The sequence below is a fragment of the Hyperolius riggenbachi genome, chromosome 5, assembly GCF_040937935.1.
Source record: "Hyperolius riggenbachi isolate aHypRig1 chromosome 5, aHypRig1.pri, whole genome shotgun sequence".
In the NCBI taxonomy this organism is placed as follows: domain Eukaryota; kingdom Metazoa; phylum Chordata; class Amphibia; order Anura; family Hyperoliidae; genus Hyperolius; species Hyperolius riggenbachi.
The window spans coordinates 156937394-156954122 of NC_090650.1; the positions used below are offsets into that span (position 1 = coordinate 156937394).

The 16729-nt window shown below is 44.0% G+C and overlaps 1 protein-coding gene across 3 annotated transcripts in view; it reads right to left on the minus strand.

The window, feature by feature from the left end:
• Positions 1-16729, minus strand: part of HERPUD2 (HERPUD family member 2) — a 321312-nt gene that overhangs the window by 36090 nt on the left and 268493 nt on the right. For all 3 annotated transcript variants that reach the window (XM_068236392.1, XM_068236391.1, XM_068236390.1), the window contains 2 exons: positions 13421-13578; positions 1525-1647 (listed from right to left, as the gene is read on the minus strand). In XM_068236392.1, the coding sequence (XP_068092493.1) occupies positions 1525-1647; positions 13421-13578 (281 nt within the window). The remainder of the gene's footprint in view (positions 1-1524; positions 1648-13420; positions 13579-16729) is intronic.

Consider the following 16729-nt stretch of genomic DNA (forward strand, 5'->3'; position numbering starts at 1 on the left):
GAGACCAGACTGCCTGACTCCGTCAGAAGCAGAGGGTACATTAATGCTGTATATGATTTTTAGCATGTTTAAGGAATACCGTTCATATGAGAGGTATGAAAGTTATCTCATTCTGCTGGTCCGGGTCTGGTGAGTATTTTAATATTAAACTGAGGCCACTGACATACCCAGAACCCGAGGTATTCCGCTATTTCGGAACCGGGCATGCGAAAGCACCCAAGTTTGATGTCATATGAACTGTCATATTCTGAGGAACATAAATTTGTGGCCGTTAAGTGTGTGCGGGAAGCGTAAGCCGGGATATGGAAAATGTCATATTTGGTGGGCACAAGGAACCCACCCAGGGGATTAACCGCACCCTGTCCAGCCCCTGGGCAGGACCTGAGACTCCATCCAAAGATGGGGATCAGTCAGAAGTGTTTGCCAGGGACTCCTCCCTCATTCCTCTAAATTCCATCTTCTTGGGAGCATGCTGCCGTTTTGATGAACAGTGGTGGCCATCTTGTCTGAACTTTGCTCCTGAACTGAAACAAAGAACTTTACGAGTTTTCCCAGAAAGGACATATTTCCACGAACTTTAAGTATCCGTATTTTCCTCCCTTTTATTTTTTATACTGTGCTATTATTTGTCTCTAGAATTGTTGATTTTAACGATTTTCTGTATGTATTAATTATTTATATTGCATTTTTTAATAAACGACGCTAATGTCATTTATTTATTCAGCTACCCTGCTATTCAGTCGCACAAACTGAACCCTGGCTTCTGAAGAGTCGCTACTATTGTTGATAGCTAGATAAAATAGAGTGTGTTTAACCGTTTTCTATTTGCAGGTCTAGAGTCAGCCAGTGGGTTCCTCTGTCCCAGGGTAACAGAGGTGGTGGCAGTTATACCCTGAAATAGTGTGTCATTTGTAATTACCGTAACTCACAAGCTTCCTTCTAGTCAGTCTTCTGCCGTATTCCCAGCAGTTTCTGTGCACTGATTGCGATCACAGATTGCATGGTCTGTGTGCTGGAACCAATTGGAAGGCATTGCGCGGTCCGGCCACTAGGGGCCCTGTGACACAACGAGCGGGGGCGTTTTTTCCCTGTAGGTGACTTTTGGTGGTTGCAGGTTCTGCAGCTCACTTTGTGAGTATAACTACTCTTTTTCTGTTTACTACTTCCGTATCCAACGATACTGCACCATTTGGCTCCTGGTCTTACCTTGTCACACAGGCTACCACGGATCCCGCACAGTGATCACTCCTATCTCTACGTGTCCCATTTTAAACACAGGAATACAGCTCAGGTACACTTTAAATGTGTGTGATTTCCCACTACCCTATAATATGTTAATATGGATTTGAACAACCTTTACGACTCAAAATTATGGTTGGAGTGAACCATAAACCCAATTTACAAACAATAAGCATTATCAATACTTGGCAATAGTAAAAAAACACTCCCAAAACGGATTTTGTTTTTAATAATGCAAATATCAAAGAATATAATGCATACGAATGGAGAACAAAACAAACTTACTACTGCCTGTAGTACTGCCGTGCATACATCTGCTGCCACCACATCATCTGCAAGGGACTGAATGCCGCATATGTTGGAAATACTGGAGCAGCTCCTTGTCCAGGAAGAGGATTTGCAACCTGTCTGCAAGTAAATGTCAAAAATAAGCCGACTATAACAAAGACTGAAGATGACAGACACAGAAGACTCAAGATTAGGTGGTATTTTTTTTACACTATATTGCTAATAGACATGGGCACAATAGCATTATGAAGACTGATGTTATAACAGTGCAACACACAGGTACACCATAATGTCCTGATTTGCTTACTTAGCTTCAAAGTAAGAATCCACATATTTAAATCTGTCTGCAAAGAACTACGACATGCATTCACCTTGCACATCACAGAGCATGCAACATATGCATACACATATCTGCTTGTCTGTTGTAGTATTCTGCCCTGTACTTGTAAAGTTAGTAAAATTATTTGAGACCTTTTAGTTACAATCATTTCTATTCTCCTATCACCTTTCTGGTGGAGGCCATTATTTAGGTCTCCACCTTGTTTATGGTTCCGCTGAGCATAAAATTAGCCACGGCAGTTGAGATATTGGCCTCAATTCACTAAGCTTATATCATGTCTTTAACAACGTTTCTAGAGAAATCACCATGGTGATGAGGCATGTCGTATTCAGGAAACGATTTACCTCAGGCAAACCTAAAGTGAACTATTGTGTCTTTAAGTTAACTCTTCAATCCTTAAAATAACTCCAGAATTCTAAAGTTAAAGACAGGCTGTTAATTAACTGCGTGAGAAAAGAACTACAGAGGAGGTAATTTAACTACATAGGAGGTAACTTAAAGGGGAACTTCAGCCTAAACAAACATATGGTCATCAAGTTACATTAGTTATGTTACTTAGAATAGATAGGTAATATAATCTCTTACCCACCCTGTTTTAAAAGAACAGGCAAATGTTTGTGATTCATGGGGGCTGCCATCTTAGTTATGGGGGCAGCCATCTTTTTGGTTGAAAGGAGGTGACAAGGAGCAGGAGACACAGTTCCAACTGTCCTGTGTCCTGATTACCCTACCCCCCCCCCCCCCCCCCCCCCCCCCAGCTGCTTGCGCTAGGCTTTAAATGTTAAATTCAAAATGTAAAAAAAAAATTGCACCAAAACAGCAGAACAAGAACAACAAAATCAGAAATCCCATCATGCTTTGCACAGCATCAGGGGAAAAAAGCCCCGGCAGTTTTCTTCTGTGCAGCTAAAAATGAGGCTTGTATAAGAGAAACAAAGTTCTGATGCTGTGAAAATGTTAAAGAAACACCAAGCCTTTTCAGTGCTGCTGAGTCGATTTTTAGTCCTGAGGTTCACTTTAACTACAGAGGAGGTGACTTAAGGAATGAAGAGATAAGATAACTCTCTCACTGTGTGGTGGCAAGTTATCTCTTGCCTTATCTCTAGCATGATCTTAGTGAATTGCGGCCATTGTGCAAAATGTCTTGCAACAAGAAAGTAGCTGGTAGTTATTTTACCCACCTACCTTCAAATACTTTTTGTGTTCCTTCATTCATGACAGGAGAGGAAAAAGTTCCCCAATTCTATGTAGCCTTTCTCTAAAGCACAATGTGAAGAGTAAAAACTGAAGAAGAAAAAAAAAAAAACTTTGCGGAAAATATGGATGTTGGCTCTGAGGTGAAAAAAAGCTTACTGAACTCATTTCCTATAACTTGTACTCAGTATTCTATACTGTATATATAGTATATCCTCGAATAGTTCACCTTGTGTATAAGTCAACTCCAATATTTGATCCTCTTAAGCTTGAATTTTTTATAAGTTGACTCCAATATTGTGGACAGGACATTCAGACCTGTATTTTCTTGGCATTTCCTTTATAAAGAAAGTGCCGTTTACCAATGAGTAAATTGGTGCAAATTGGAATGTCACTAATTGTACTCAGTGTGCTCAGTGTTGCAGCCATTGGTTGGTAACTGTCAGTGTCTCACAGGTAATGGATGCCTCTAAAACCTTCTCATATCAAAAGTAAGTTATACAAAGTAGTGGTTTTGCAAGCAAAAGGTGATGGTGGGAGAGGGGTATAAAGCATGCTGGCAATCTACTAAGCCCCACAGCTGAGTCAGAAATTTAGGTCCGACTCGAGTACAAGTTGACCCCCCTACTTTAAATTTCTAGACGTGTGTGTACGTGTGTGTGTGTGTGTGTGTGTGTGTGTGTGTGTGTGTGTACCATGTAGAGTAACTGCACAGATAAAACAAACGTTTCCTGCTATGAGTTTCAGTGTCTTGCTCTGTAATTGATTCTCCCAGTCTACTAGTCTTAGCAATTCCCTGAGCTTCTTAAAGTTAGCCTTTTTAAAATTCATAATTTGAAATGACCAAATCAAGCAGAGCATCTCCCTGGTTGGTTCGGTTACCATCTGAGTTAAGTAAATTATCTTGCAGTGGTGATATAAATCTGCCACTTTTACTAGAGCGAGTGGCCTCAATTTCCCAGTTAATGTCTGGATAATTGAAATCACCCATAATTATGACCCCGCTTTTGCTAGCAGCTTTTTCAATCTGCTGCAGTAATTGCACTTCCTCCGTTTCATTTACGTGTGGAGGCAATTGACAACTCTTATTTCCGGCATAAACACTTACCCATACAGATTCTACGTTGTCACAGTCCTCAGCCATGTCATCCATCAAAACTGGAGAGGGGCAGTTTAGTGAAAATTATTGGGTTTATCATCTACTTTTTTAGCACAAGTTCTATGGAGAAACGTATGCTCTCCTTATTAAATAACTGATATGTGATTAATGGAAAATAATAATTTTCACTAAAAACTGCCCCTTTAAAGAGAAACTCCAACCTAGAATTGAACTTTATCCCAATCAGTAGCTGATACCCTCTTTTACATGATAAATATAATGCTTTTCACAAACAGACCATCAGGGGGCGCTGTATGACTGATTTTGTGCTGAAACCCCTCCCACAAGAAGCTCTGAGTACCGTGGTACTCTGGGCAAACTGCCACAATGTAACAAGGTTCACAGACAGGAAATAGCTGTTTACAGCTGTCTCTAACAGCCAAAACAGCTAGGAGCAGCTACATAACCTGCCCACAGTAAAAATGTCACCATGTAATAAATGTCAGAATGTAAATCGGGGAGAGGAAAGATTTTACAATGAGCAAACACTGACTAAATCATTTATACATAATTATGGTAAAAAATTAAGCACTTTTTTACTACATTATTTTCACTGGAGTTCCTCTTTAACAAACATACAGACCCCCCTTCCTTTGTTATTGTATCTATATTTTCTAAAAACACTATACTCTTCCAAATTTAGCAGCCAATCATGGGTAGCATCCATCCACGTTTCTGTCACACCTACAATATCATAGTAATTATCTCTTATCAGCAACTCCAGTTCACCAATCTTATTTGAAAGATGTCTAGCATTGATTCACATGCATTTTATATTATTACCACCACACTTTACTTTTTTTGTAGCACACACTGAAGCAGCAGAAGGTTTAATCACCTCATTTTGGTTTGTCCCCTCCTTACTCTTTGAGCTCCCCATACCCCCTCTCTCCAGCCTCTATATTCCCAGGATCCCTTTGTCTATCTACTCTGATTAACCCACATATAGTCTCTGGAGAAGATGTCTATGAAGAATATGGGGAAGAGGATTGTGTTGGAGATGTCACAAGGAAATGGACACTCCCTTCCATATTTGGTGGCAATGCCTGTTAGTTCATAGCTTTTTGAAATGGATTTTCCAGGTGTATCGAGCTATGACTTTAAAGGGAAGGTCCGAGGTATGTAAAAATAAAAAAAATCCACTTACCTGGGGCTTCTTCCAGCCCCTGGCATCCGTCCTGTGCCCTTGCCACAATACCGGTGGCTCCCAGTCCCCTCCGGTGGAGAAGCCGACCTCGCCAGGTCGGCTTCCTCGTTGGCTTCCACTGCGCTCCAGTGTACGGTTCACTGGTCGCGCTGATGTCATCTGGACTGTAAAGCGCAGGCGCAGAAGTTCTGCGCCTGCGATGTACAGTCCAGATGATGGCAGCATAACGGAGAGCCGCTCGCTCAGACGCAGTAGGAATCCTGTGCCGGAGGGGATCCAGGACCACCAGTGGTGAGTGGAGCTGCGGCGAGGGCACGGAACGGCTGGCAAGGGCTGGAGGAAGCCCCAGGTAAGTGGATTTTTATTTTTAAATTGCCAGTACAGGGATTACCACCCTGCTGCTCTTTGCAAGCACTTAGCCTTGAGCTGTATTTGAGAGTGTTCCTGTTTTGTATATACCACTGTGTATGACCATTGTACAAAGCTGTACAAAAATGTTGCTGTATTTTATACACTGACTATTGATGAGCCTAATGCTGTGAGCTTTTTGATTATGTGAATTGCTCATTTGTTTGCAATATATAACACTTGATTGCATATTTACGTGGTGTGTTGGTCCCTTTTTTTTCTGAAATACTGCCAGTGCCACGTGCTTAACCAGAATGGCAGCAGGAACTTAGGAAGTTAAATAAGTGAAACTTGGTGCAGAAAGAATAGGTTTGGCTCTACTGAAGGGATGTCTCACCTAAATGGTTAAGTTGCCGTGCTTGGGGGGAAGATGGTTAGAAGGTTGGAGGAGTTTTTAAACTAGGACCAGGGGAAGGGGAGTGGATTACAGATTTCATGGGAATTAATATTAAACAGAGTAGACAGACAACGGGATCCTGGGATTAAAGGGGCTGAAGAGGGGAGCAAGGAGATCACAAAAAGTAAGGAGGGGACTAACCATAAGGAGGTGATTGAACTCTCTACTGCTTCATTATGTGCTACAAAAAAAGGTAAAGCGGTGGTAAGAACATTAAATTCATGTTAACCAATACTAGAAGACATTCAAATAGGAGTGATTAACTAGAGCTGCTGATGAGCGATAAAGACTCTGGTATTGTAGGCATAAAAGAAACATGGATGGATGCTAAATTGGAAGGTTACAGTGCTTTTAGAAAAGATAAATCAAATCAAACAAGGGGGTGGGGGGTTCTGTATGTTTGTTAAAACTTCCTTATCTCTAGTTAAGGTGGAAGACATGGCCGAGGGTTGTGACCGTGTGAAATCTGTATGGTTAAAGGACACCTGTGTAACACAAGGGATATGGAGGCTGCCATATTAGCTTCCTTTTACAATACCAGTTGCATGGCTCTCCTGCTGGTCCTCTGCCTCTTACTTTTAGCCATAAACTCTGAAAAAGCATGTAGCAGATCAAGTGTTTGAGATTATTGTCAGATCTGTCAAGATTAGCTGCATGTTTGTTTCTAGTGTTATTCAAACTGCAGCCAAACAGAACAGCAGGGCTGCCAGGCAACTGGTATTGATCAAAAGGAAATAAATATGGCAGCCTCCATATTCTTCTCTTTACAATTATCCTTTGAGTGTTCATGCTGGAAGGAAGGGTTGCCAATTGCTTATTGGGGTCGGTTATAAACCTCCACACACAAATTACAGGGCGAAAGTGCAGATACTGCAACAGCTGCAAGCAAAAAAATGGTCATAATAATGGGCGATTTGAATTATCCAGGATATTGAAGCTAGTCCCTCTAGTAAAAGTGACATATTTATATTAACTCTGCAGGACAACTACTATGCTATGAGGAGAGGCAGCCAGCACAGCATGCCAGCCAGCATAGCATGCCAACCAGCATAAACAGCATGCCAGCCAGCACAGCATCACTAACTGCCCAGCATCAGCACGAGCCAGCGCAGCATCACTGTCATCACCACCCAGTATCACTGCCAGCACAGCATCATCACCAGCGCAGTCTAGCATCACCACCAGCCCAGCACAGCACAGCAACACTGCTAGCCATCCCAGCATCACCATCCAGCAGCACTGCCCGCTGAGCATCACAGTCAGCTAACCTAGCATCACTTCCAGCACAGCATCACCTTGAGCCAGCACAGCACCACCACTAATCTGCCCAGCATCACAGCCAGCAAAGCATCACCGCCAACCTACCACAGCATCACTGCCAGCCCAGCACAGCATCCGCACCAGGCGGCCCAGCCTCATAGCATCACCACTAGCAAAGCATAATTGCCAGGCCAGCATCACTGCCAGCCATGCACCCCAGCATCATAGCATCTCCACCAGCAAGCACAGCAGAGCATAACTGGGGAGGCAATGCTGCCTAAGGACCTGGGCACACTGTTGTGTTGCTGAGCGGATTTCAGCAAAGACAGCTCTGTCTGATGGGAACACTTCTAACAAGGTGCTACAACATGTATTTTGAGAGCAAAGCAGAACTGCCCCACTCAGTATAGCTGGATAAGGTTGGCTCTGCCACAGAAAGCAAGATAGGTGCCAAGAGTTTGTGTAAAACACACTGCTATGAGTGTTGAATAGCAATGTGATAGTGAGCCCAGGCCTTTATTGTGACCTCTCATATTGCTGTTTGTATAACTAAGGCATTTTTTAATGAGAGGGCACTTTATTTAACTTTTCACTGGGTAGGCCTACTGTCTTTAAGTTGCACCGCTGCTAGGTTCATTTACACCTGGCCCCAACCATGACCACACCCACTTTTTTACTTCATGGCTGCTTTTGCCATGACACTCACCTAGCGCCCAGTATTCTAGAAATGTCCCTGACAATTCTTGACTAAAATGATGACCAAACCAACCAGGGTGGGTGGTGTGTGTGTGTGTGTGTGTGTGGGGGGGGGGGGGGGGGGGGGGGGGTTGGGTTGTGTGATGCTCTGCTTGATATGGTAATTTCAGATAGACCAAACATTATATCTAGTGTGCTGGTTTTAGAATACTTGGTAAATAATGACCCTAACTTAGTAATATGTGACATACTAAACAGAGCTGTGGGCAAGGGGGCAACTAAAACTATGAATTTTAAATAGGTTAACTTTAAGAAGCTAAGTGAAAATAGCAACAAAAAGGTGCATGAGAATACCAATCCATAAATATTGATATAATGACATACAGATGACAATACAAGTCACAACACAGAGTAAAAAGGCTTTGCCACTATACAACCACATAAACAACTGGGGGTGCAGTCCCTGTATCTAATTGGCAAGTCCAGGCCCTGTTAAAGAGTCTAGGTAGAAAACAAAGCACCACATAGGCAGAATGGAAGGTCATAGAATCCTCATTGATCCTGCTCAAGGATTATAACGTTACTATGCCGGTGAGTGAAGCATAGAGCTGAAGCGCAGATCCATGTACATAGACGCATCCAAGGATGCAGATATTCCCAGTGAGTGAGTTCCTGGAACTATAAAGCCATCACTGATCCCATTTGCAGATCACAAGTTCATTGCACAGATGAGTGAAGCATACAGGTGAAGCACAGATCCATGCAAATAAGAGCATCCAAGGACACAGAAGGGATGGATTCCTGGAAATAATAGAATCATCGCCGATCTCATTTGCAGATCACAAAGTCACTACACTGGTGAGTGAAGTGTTGATCCTGTGCAGCAAAAAACATCCACTCTTGTGGTTAACTGCAGCAAGGATGTATAACTATAGTTACCCATCCAGGGTGCAGGGCGTCCCACTGATGCAGGATGAAAGGAGACGTAATGCCAGTAAAGGTTGCTTGCTAAAGTGGAAGTGGCACAACATGTCCTAAATATTGGACATGTTTTGCTGCTCTCTTAACATTATCAAGGACATTATCATGGTACCCCCCACAGCCACAGTGTGGGGAAAATGTATGAAGATCATGCAGGCTTAATTACTCCAGGTCATTTGCCTAATGCACATATACAGTAAAAACATTAAATAAAATGCACATCACTCTCCCATATTCTCTCTAAAGGTGTAAATAAACAATACCCCATAAAATCAATCATTCAATTTGATCGCTCTGCCTGAACAGGGATGGATCTACCGTATACCATTAATCTGATTGATTAGTACCATAGTGTTCCTTATTTTTGCAAAGTAGATCATAACAATCGAATTGGATGATCGATCCATAGTGAAACACTTTCCTGGGTCCACTTATACTTGAGTCATCAAAAAATTCCAGCTTAAGAGGGTCAAATATTTTGGGTCGATTTTGTTTTTTTCTAAGAAAGAATGACTGTATTGCTTTAGATGCAAAAAACAATCTTAAAAAAAATCAATTGGTGCTGCTTATGGTTAACAGTGTATTGTGCGGCCAAAAATCTGATTATGTATTTAGGGTATCATTTTAATTGTGACAAGTGAGAGAGAATACAATTTGGGGTGTTTAATATCTGAGGCCTATGACATTTGAATTTTTTTTAGCTGCAAACTGAATGAGAAGCAATAAAATTGTTATTTCCAAATACTTTGTACCCCAAAACACTTGTAAAAAAACAAAAAAAACAACCCAGAAGTGACAGAATTGAAAAGAGAATACATAAGTAGTTACTTTAGGGATTTTTTTTAAATATGTATGCCATGAGGGTGTATTACTCTTATTTTTGCTAATAAGAGCTTGTAATCATTGGTAGTGTGCAGAGAGAAAATCAAAACAACATAGAAAAAATACACCTTTATTTCCAAATAATATATTGTCACCATACTTTGCACTAGGGACATAATTCAAATCGTGTGATAACCAGGACAAATAGGCAGATAAAATGTGTGTTTTATGTACGGTAGCATTGTTTATTTTAAAACTATAGGGGATGGAATTGGAGAAATTGTGTATATTTTTTTTCCTTGTTTTTCCCTTTAGGCTGCTTACACACCAAGACGTTACAGGCGCACTAACGCTCCCTCAACGCACAGCAATGTAACACAAGTGGGCTGTTCACACAGCCCACGTTGCGTTACATGTAACGCTGCACGTTCTCCGCAAAGTGCAGCATGCTACGGCGTTGGAGCGGCTATAGCCACGTTAGACTGTTTGCACATGCGCAGTGGGGGGCGGAGAGGAGGCGGGGAGAGCCAGCTACAGTAGCCGCGCACATGGCTACTTAATATTCACTGCACTGGCGGGCGCTGATTGGCCGGCGGGACCACGTGATGCGGAGTGTCTCGCTCCGCATCACGTGGACCCGCTGGCCAATCAGCGCCGCTCTGGGAGACATTATAGGAATCGAGCCGCCTAACGCGGCTCACTCTACCGTCGGCTCTTGCAGCACCATACGTTGTGTTAGGTGCACGTTATGCGACCTTAACGTAGCACCTAACGCAACGTCTTGGTGTGCAAGTAGCCTTAAACGCATAGAAAGTAAAGTAATTACTGAAAACAAATATCACCCCCAAAAAGCCCAATTTGTGGTGAAAAAACAAGGTATAGATCATTTTGTTGTGATAAGTATCGAAAGTTATTGGCAAATGAAAGGGAAGAGCGTTGACAGGTGAAATTTGCTCTGGTCCGTTAGGGTAAAAACCCTTGGGGGTGAAGTGGTTAAAGTGTACCAGAGACGGCATTTAAAAAAAGATCTGATACTTCCCCGGTGCTTCCTCCAGCCCAATAAGCACGTGTTAGTCCCACGCCGCCCTCCCGTGGTCTGCTGTTCAGCCGTGATCAGCCCTGGTAACAGGCTCATCTGTGTCAGTTGTGGCCTTCTGCATATTGGCAGACACCACCCGGTGAGGGACTCTCACATGCTTATGGGGCTGGAGGAAGCCCCGGGTAAGTATTAAATCCTTTTTAAATGCCGTCTCTAGTTTCCTTTAAATTGTAGTCACTTAACATATCAAATCAATTGATTTTATGAGAAAAGGGAGTGATCTATTTGCATACAAAATTTGCCTAAACCTCCATCAATGCGGAATTATTTGCATTTCATTGACCATCTGGACTAGTGACAACTACACATCAGGCTTTATTCTTACATATAAAAGATTCCTGTGTACAAATCAGACATACAGTCACAATCAGATACGAATATCTTATTTTAAAAATATAGTGACTGCTTTAACCACCCTGGCGTTCTATTATGATCGCCAGGGTGGCTGCGGGAGGGTTTTTTTTAAATAAAAAAAAAACTATTTTGAAAGCCCACTGAAAGCCCACTAGAGGGCGCTCCGGAGGCGTTCTTCTGATCGCCTCCGGCGGCCAAAAGTGACACGGAAGGCCGCAATGAGCGGCCTTCCGTGTTTTGTTTACTTCGTCGCCATGGCGACGAGCGGAGTGACGTCATGGACGTCAGCCGCCTCCGATCCAGCCCTTAGCGCTGGCCGGAACTATTTGTTCCGGCTGCGCAGGGCTCAGGCGGCTGGGGGGACCCTCTTTCGCCGCTGCTCGCGGCGGATCGCCGCTGCTCGCGGCGGATCGCCGCAGAGCGGCGGCGATCAGGCAGCACACGCGGCTGGCAAAGTGCCGGCTGCGTGTGCTGCTTTTTATTTGATGAAAATCGGCCCAGCAGGGCCTGAGCGGCAGCCTCCGGCAGTGATGGACGAGCTGAGCTCGTCCATACCGCCCGGCTGGTTAATGCAGCAGGACAAATAACATGTTTAATTAGTTTATTTCATTTTTGTGGACTAAGCACTGCTATTACTGCTTTATCATTTTTTTATTACATTTTAAATTTGTTAGACATAGAAATACCCAGAAATTGTTCCAACTTAGGCTCCACAGCCCTGATGGAAAGACACTGACGAAAGACGGACAAATAAATTAACCAGAGGGATAGAAGGTCTAGAAGAAAAGTTAGCCTGACAGATGCAAGCTAAATTACACAAAACAAATACCTTATGTGGCAGATAAAAGCAAACAAATGATATCACTCATGTGTAATAAGTACCAATAGTTATTGTTGAATGGTGACATAGCTAAGACATCAAAACTCCTATTAGCCATACGGTGAAAACAAAGGTCTAGATGCGAACTGTTAAATTTCATTTTAAATTAATGTAATTCTGCATTCAAGTCATCCAGTTTCCTCAAGCTTAATATGAGTAAAATGGAGATGATATTTTCACCATCTCTCTAAGCTCCTACATTTGTAGTTACCATTAATGTAGAGAACACCCCCATAACCTCAACTCCTAAAGTTTGCTGTCTGGGTAATATCTGACTCTGAATTCTCTTTGAAGCTGTCTTTTAATGCTTTAACAACCTCATGCTATTTCCATCTCAAAATATATCCAGACTCTTTCCCTTCCTTGTACAAGAGGCAACTAAAATGTTTGTGCATGCCCTAATCATTTTATGTCTTGACTACTGCAACATCATACTCTGCAGCCTGCCAAAATACAAACTGGCATCTCTACATTCTATGGAACTATGCTGCTCATCTCATTCACCTCATCTCCCACTCCTCTGATGCTGTCCCTCTCTGCCACTCAACCAAATAATCCAGTTTAAACTCCAAAGCAGATCATACAAAACTCTACATAAGGTGTCCACTCGTAATACATTTCTACATTAATATACACATCCCATCCCACCCAAAACCTTTACTCCTCACTTTAAACCTTCTTGTCTTCTAGCTTTGCTACCTCCTCTAACCCTCACATTCAGGACTTCTCACAAGTGTTAACTCTCCTTTGGAACTCTCTCTCCCACATCCTGTCCATCATGCTCTGAACCTAAAATAGTGGATGTCTGCTATTTTACTTGTGCAGCTTACAACAGAGGGATGGATGAGCTTAGATGGGTGATGTAAAGAGCCTGTCACAGCGCCGGAGTCCTGACACGCTACGCTGCTAGTAAGAGCAGCATAACCAGATTGGGGAAATTTGATTTTACTTACCATGGGCTGATCGGCTAGTTGTACGCTGATCTGCTAGATTTATGTGAGTAAAGTAACAGCTCTGTTTGTTTTTTTAATAAATTCTTTTTCCTAGGTACGTGTCACATGCTTGTTTAATTTTATCTAGCCCTTAAATAAACACTAATTTGCTATAGTGCCCATTTAACTTTTTTCAACAATTATGTATTACTACTACTACTTACTGTTGTCCGTTACATAAAATAGAGTTCTGTAAGGTATTGGTGGATGTGTGTGAAGCCTGACGGTGTCTCAGACTTCCTTCGTTTCTATGACTAGACGATGTGGATGGCATATCCTGGCTTGTTGATGCATGGGAATTTGATCCTGAGTGCTCTAAAATCTGAAATAAACAAGAAAACAATTTAGGTTACTTAATGACAAGCTGAATTTTCTTGCTGATAAAGCTACTATGAACCTAGACATGTACTTCCGACGAGCATGGATAAAACACTTACTGCAGAGTGAAAAGTGAGATATGGAAATCAGAATCAAATTACTGAGCCAAATAAGACAAGGCATTTTACTTGGCAGTTGCTTAACTACTTTAGGACCAAGCTAATTGAAATCTACGCCCTGTTTTGGTGGTTAGAGAAAAAGGTAGTTGGCACTGCAGAAAAGTACAGCTGGAGACGCGGGGGGTTGGCAGGATGACACACACTCCTCTCTAGGGCCGTGCAGAGGGTCCTTAAGTGGGGGGTGCTCAAATTTAAAAAAGGGGCCTGGCAATGCCTTCCCCTGCATGCCCCCCCCCCCCCCCCGCCTCGTTTCTGGCTAGGGGGGTATTGATTGTCATGCTGCTGAATGCAGATGATGGGTGCCATGTGGGTAATGGGTGTAAGTACTGAGTATCATGTGGGTTCTGGCTATGGTTGGGTATTGAGTGTCATGCGGGTGTTGATTGCAAGAACTTAGTGCCATGTAAGATCTGGGTGCATGCACTGAATGTCATTTGGGTGCTGGGTGCAGGTACCAGGTGTGACATGGGTGCGAATACTTGGCGCCATGCCTGTACTGGGTGCTGGTTATGGGTGGGCTTTGGGCATCACATGGGTTTTGAATGCAGGTACTTTGGGTGCGGGTACGGGTTAAGTGGATACTTGGTGCAGATAGCAGAGCCGGGACAAGGTCCTCCAGCACCCAAGGCTGAGACACCAAAGTGCGCCCCTCCATCCCTGCTACCCAGCCGTCACACACTGATTGCTATTAGACTAAGAGGGCCACAGGGCCCACAACCTCCCTAACACCTTAATATCTAGTTATATGGCTTGCAGTCACTGCCATGTATCCCCTTTTCTTATTTCTTTCAACTTCAAACACAATTAGGAATGACAGCTGAATGAATTCTGCGCCCCTCCTACACTGCGCCCTGAGGCTGGAGCCTCTCCAGCCTATGCCTCGGCCCGGCCCTGAGTGGGTGCCATGTGATGATGGGTGCCATGTGGGTTATGGGTGTAAGTACTGAGTATCATGTGGGTTCTGGCTATGGTTGGGTATTGAGTGTCATGCGGGTGTTGATTGCAAGAACTTAGTGCCATGTAAGATCTGGGTGCATGCACTGAATGTCATTTGGGTGCTGGGTGCAGGTACCAGGTGTGACATGGGTGCGAATACTTGGCGCCATGCCTGTACTGGGTGCTGGTTATGGGTGGGCTTTGGGCATCACATGGGTTTTGAATGCAGGTACTTTGGGTGCGGGTACGGGTTAAGTGGATACTTGGTGCAGATGTGGGTGCCATGTGGAAGCCGTGTGCAGGTGTGAGTACTGGGTGCAATTTTAGGCCTGGGTGCAGATACTTGGTGTCATGTGAGTGTGAGATCTGGGTGCCAGCTATGAGGGGAAGGGGTGGCTGATGGGAAAAGTAGAGGTTAGTGTGGGTGCTGCAGGAAGGGGCAGCAGGGCCATGCAGAGGATCCTCAAGGTTGTGGTGCTCAAATTTGAAATCGTAAATCGTGCTAAATTGTGTACGGAATACCCCCTCTCCAGAAAGCATAAGGCAGTCTTAACCCCCCCCCCCCCACACACACACACACACACACACACACACACCTTTATAGCAGTATCAGGCAGACTTTGTGTCTCCTTCCAACTCTTTTGGTGCTACCACCCTCAAATCAGCAGTGATAGGTGCCCACTGTTAGTGAGTTAGAGTGGGCACAGTGGAGCCCACTGTGGAGGCACAGACTCACCTTTCAGTACTGGGACCTCTGTCCCTCTTGATCAGCACCCAAACCTCTTTTCAGGCAAAGAAGTGGTTACCAATATGCAGTGGTTGCTAAGCATTAGTAGATGCAAAACTGCAGTAAGTGCCAAGGTGCAGTGGGTGCCCAGATGCAGTAATGGTAAGATGCAAAGGTTCACTTTGTGGTAAGTTGCAGTGGGTGCCGAGATGCCAAAGTAAAGTCTGTGTCAAGCTGCTTTGGGTACCAAGGTCCAGTTTGTATTGGGTGTTTATTTGCAATGGGTGCTATGCAGTATTGGGTGCTGAATGAGTAGCAGATCGTAACAATAGTGGGTGCCATGTGAGTGCTAATTGGTACAGGGAGCCATGTGAGTGTTGGACATGAGTGAGTAGGGAGTGCCATGTGTGGTCTGGATGTGTGCCATGGGAGAGTACTGTGTCTCATATGGGTTTGGACCAAGGATGGGTACTGGGTGCTATTTGGGTGCTGGCCATGGACAGGTACTAGGTGCATATAATGGCTTTGGAACTTGGTGACGTGTGAGTACTGTGCCATGTGGTTGTTGATTATAGGGGTATGTGGGTCTTAGGTGCAAATACTGAGTGCCAAGTGGGTACTGGGAGTGAGTACATGGCGACATATGGGTAATGGGTGCTGGCTAGTGGGGTATTTGTTGTCATGTGGGTGCTAAAGGCAGATGATGGGTGCCATATGGGTTCTGGGTGCTGGCACAGGGTGTCATGTGGAGTCTGGCTGTATGGGTGTGTATCAACCATCATGTAGGTGTTGATTGCTGGTACTCAGTCCCTTTTGAGTTCTGGGTACACAAGTACTGGATGTCATATGTGAGTGCTTGCTGTGGGTGCTGGGCACCAAGTGGAGGCTTAGTGCAACTGGAACTACTGCAGATGAAACATGTGGGTGTTGGGTGCAGGTACTGGGTATCACATAGGTGCAAATACTTGGTGCCATGCCTGCACTGGGTGCTAGCTCTGGGTGGGTGTTGTGTGTCACGTGGGTTATGTGAGTGGGTGCCATGTGGAGGCTGTGTGCAGGTGTGAGTAGTGAGTGACATGTCAGAGTTGGGTGCAAGTACTGTGCCATGTAGGTGTGAGTACTGGGTGCCAGCTATAGGGTGAAGGGGTGCAGGTATTGGGTGTCATGTGGCTGTTTGATGCAAGTACTAAGTGCCATATTGAGGCCGGATGTGAGTATTGGGTCCTGCTTGGTGCAAGTACTGGGTGCTTGCTATAGTGGGGGTTACTGGTTAAATGTAATGTGGGTGCTGAATATTGGTGGGATTGCTGTGG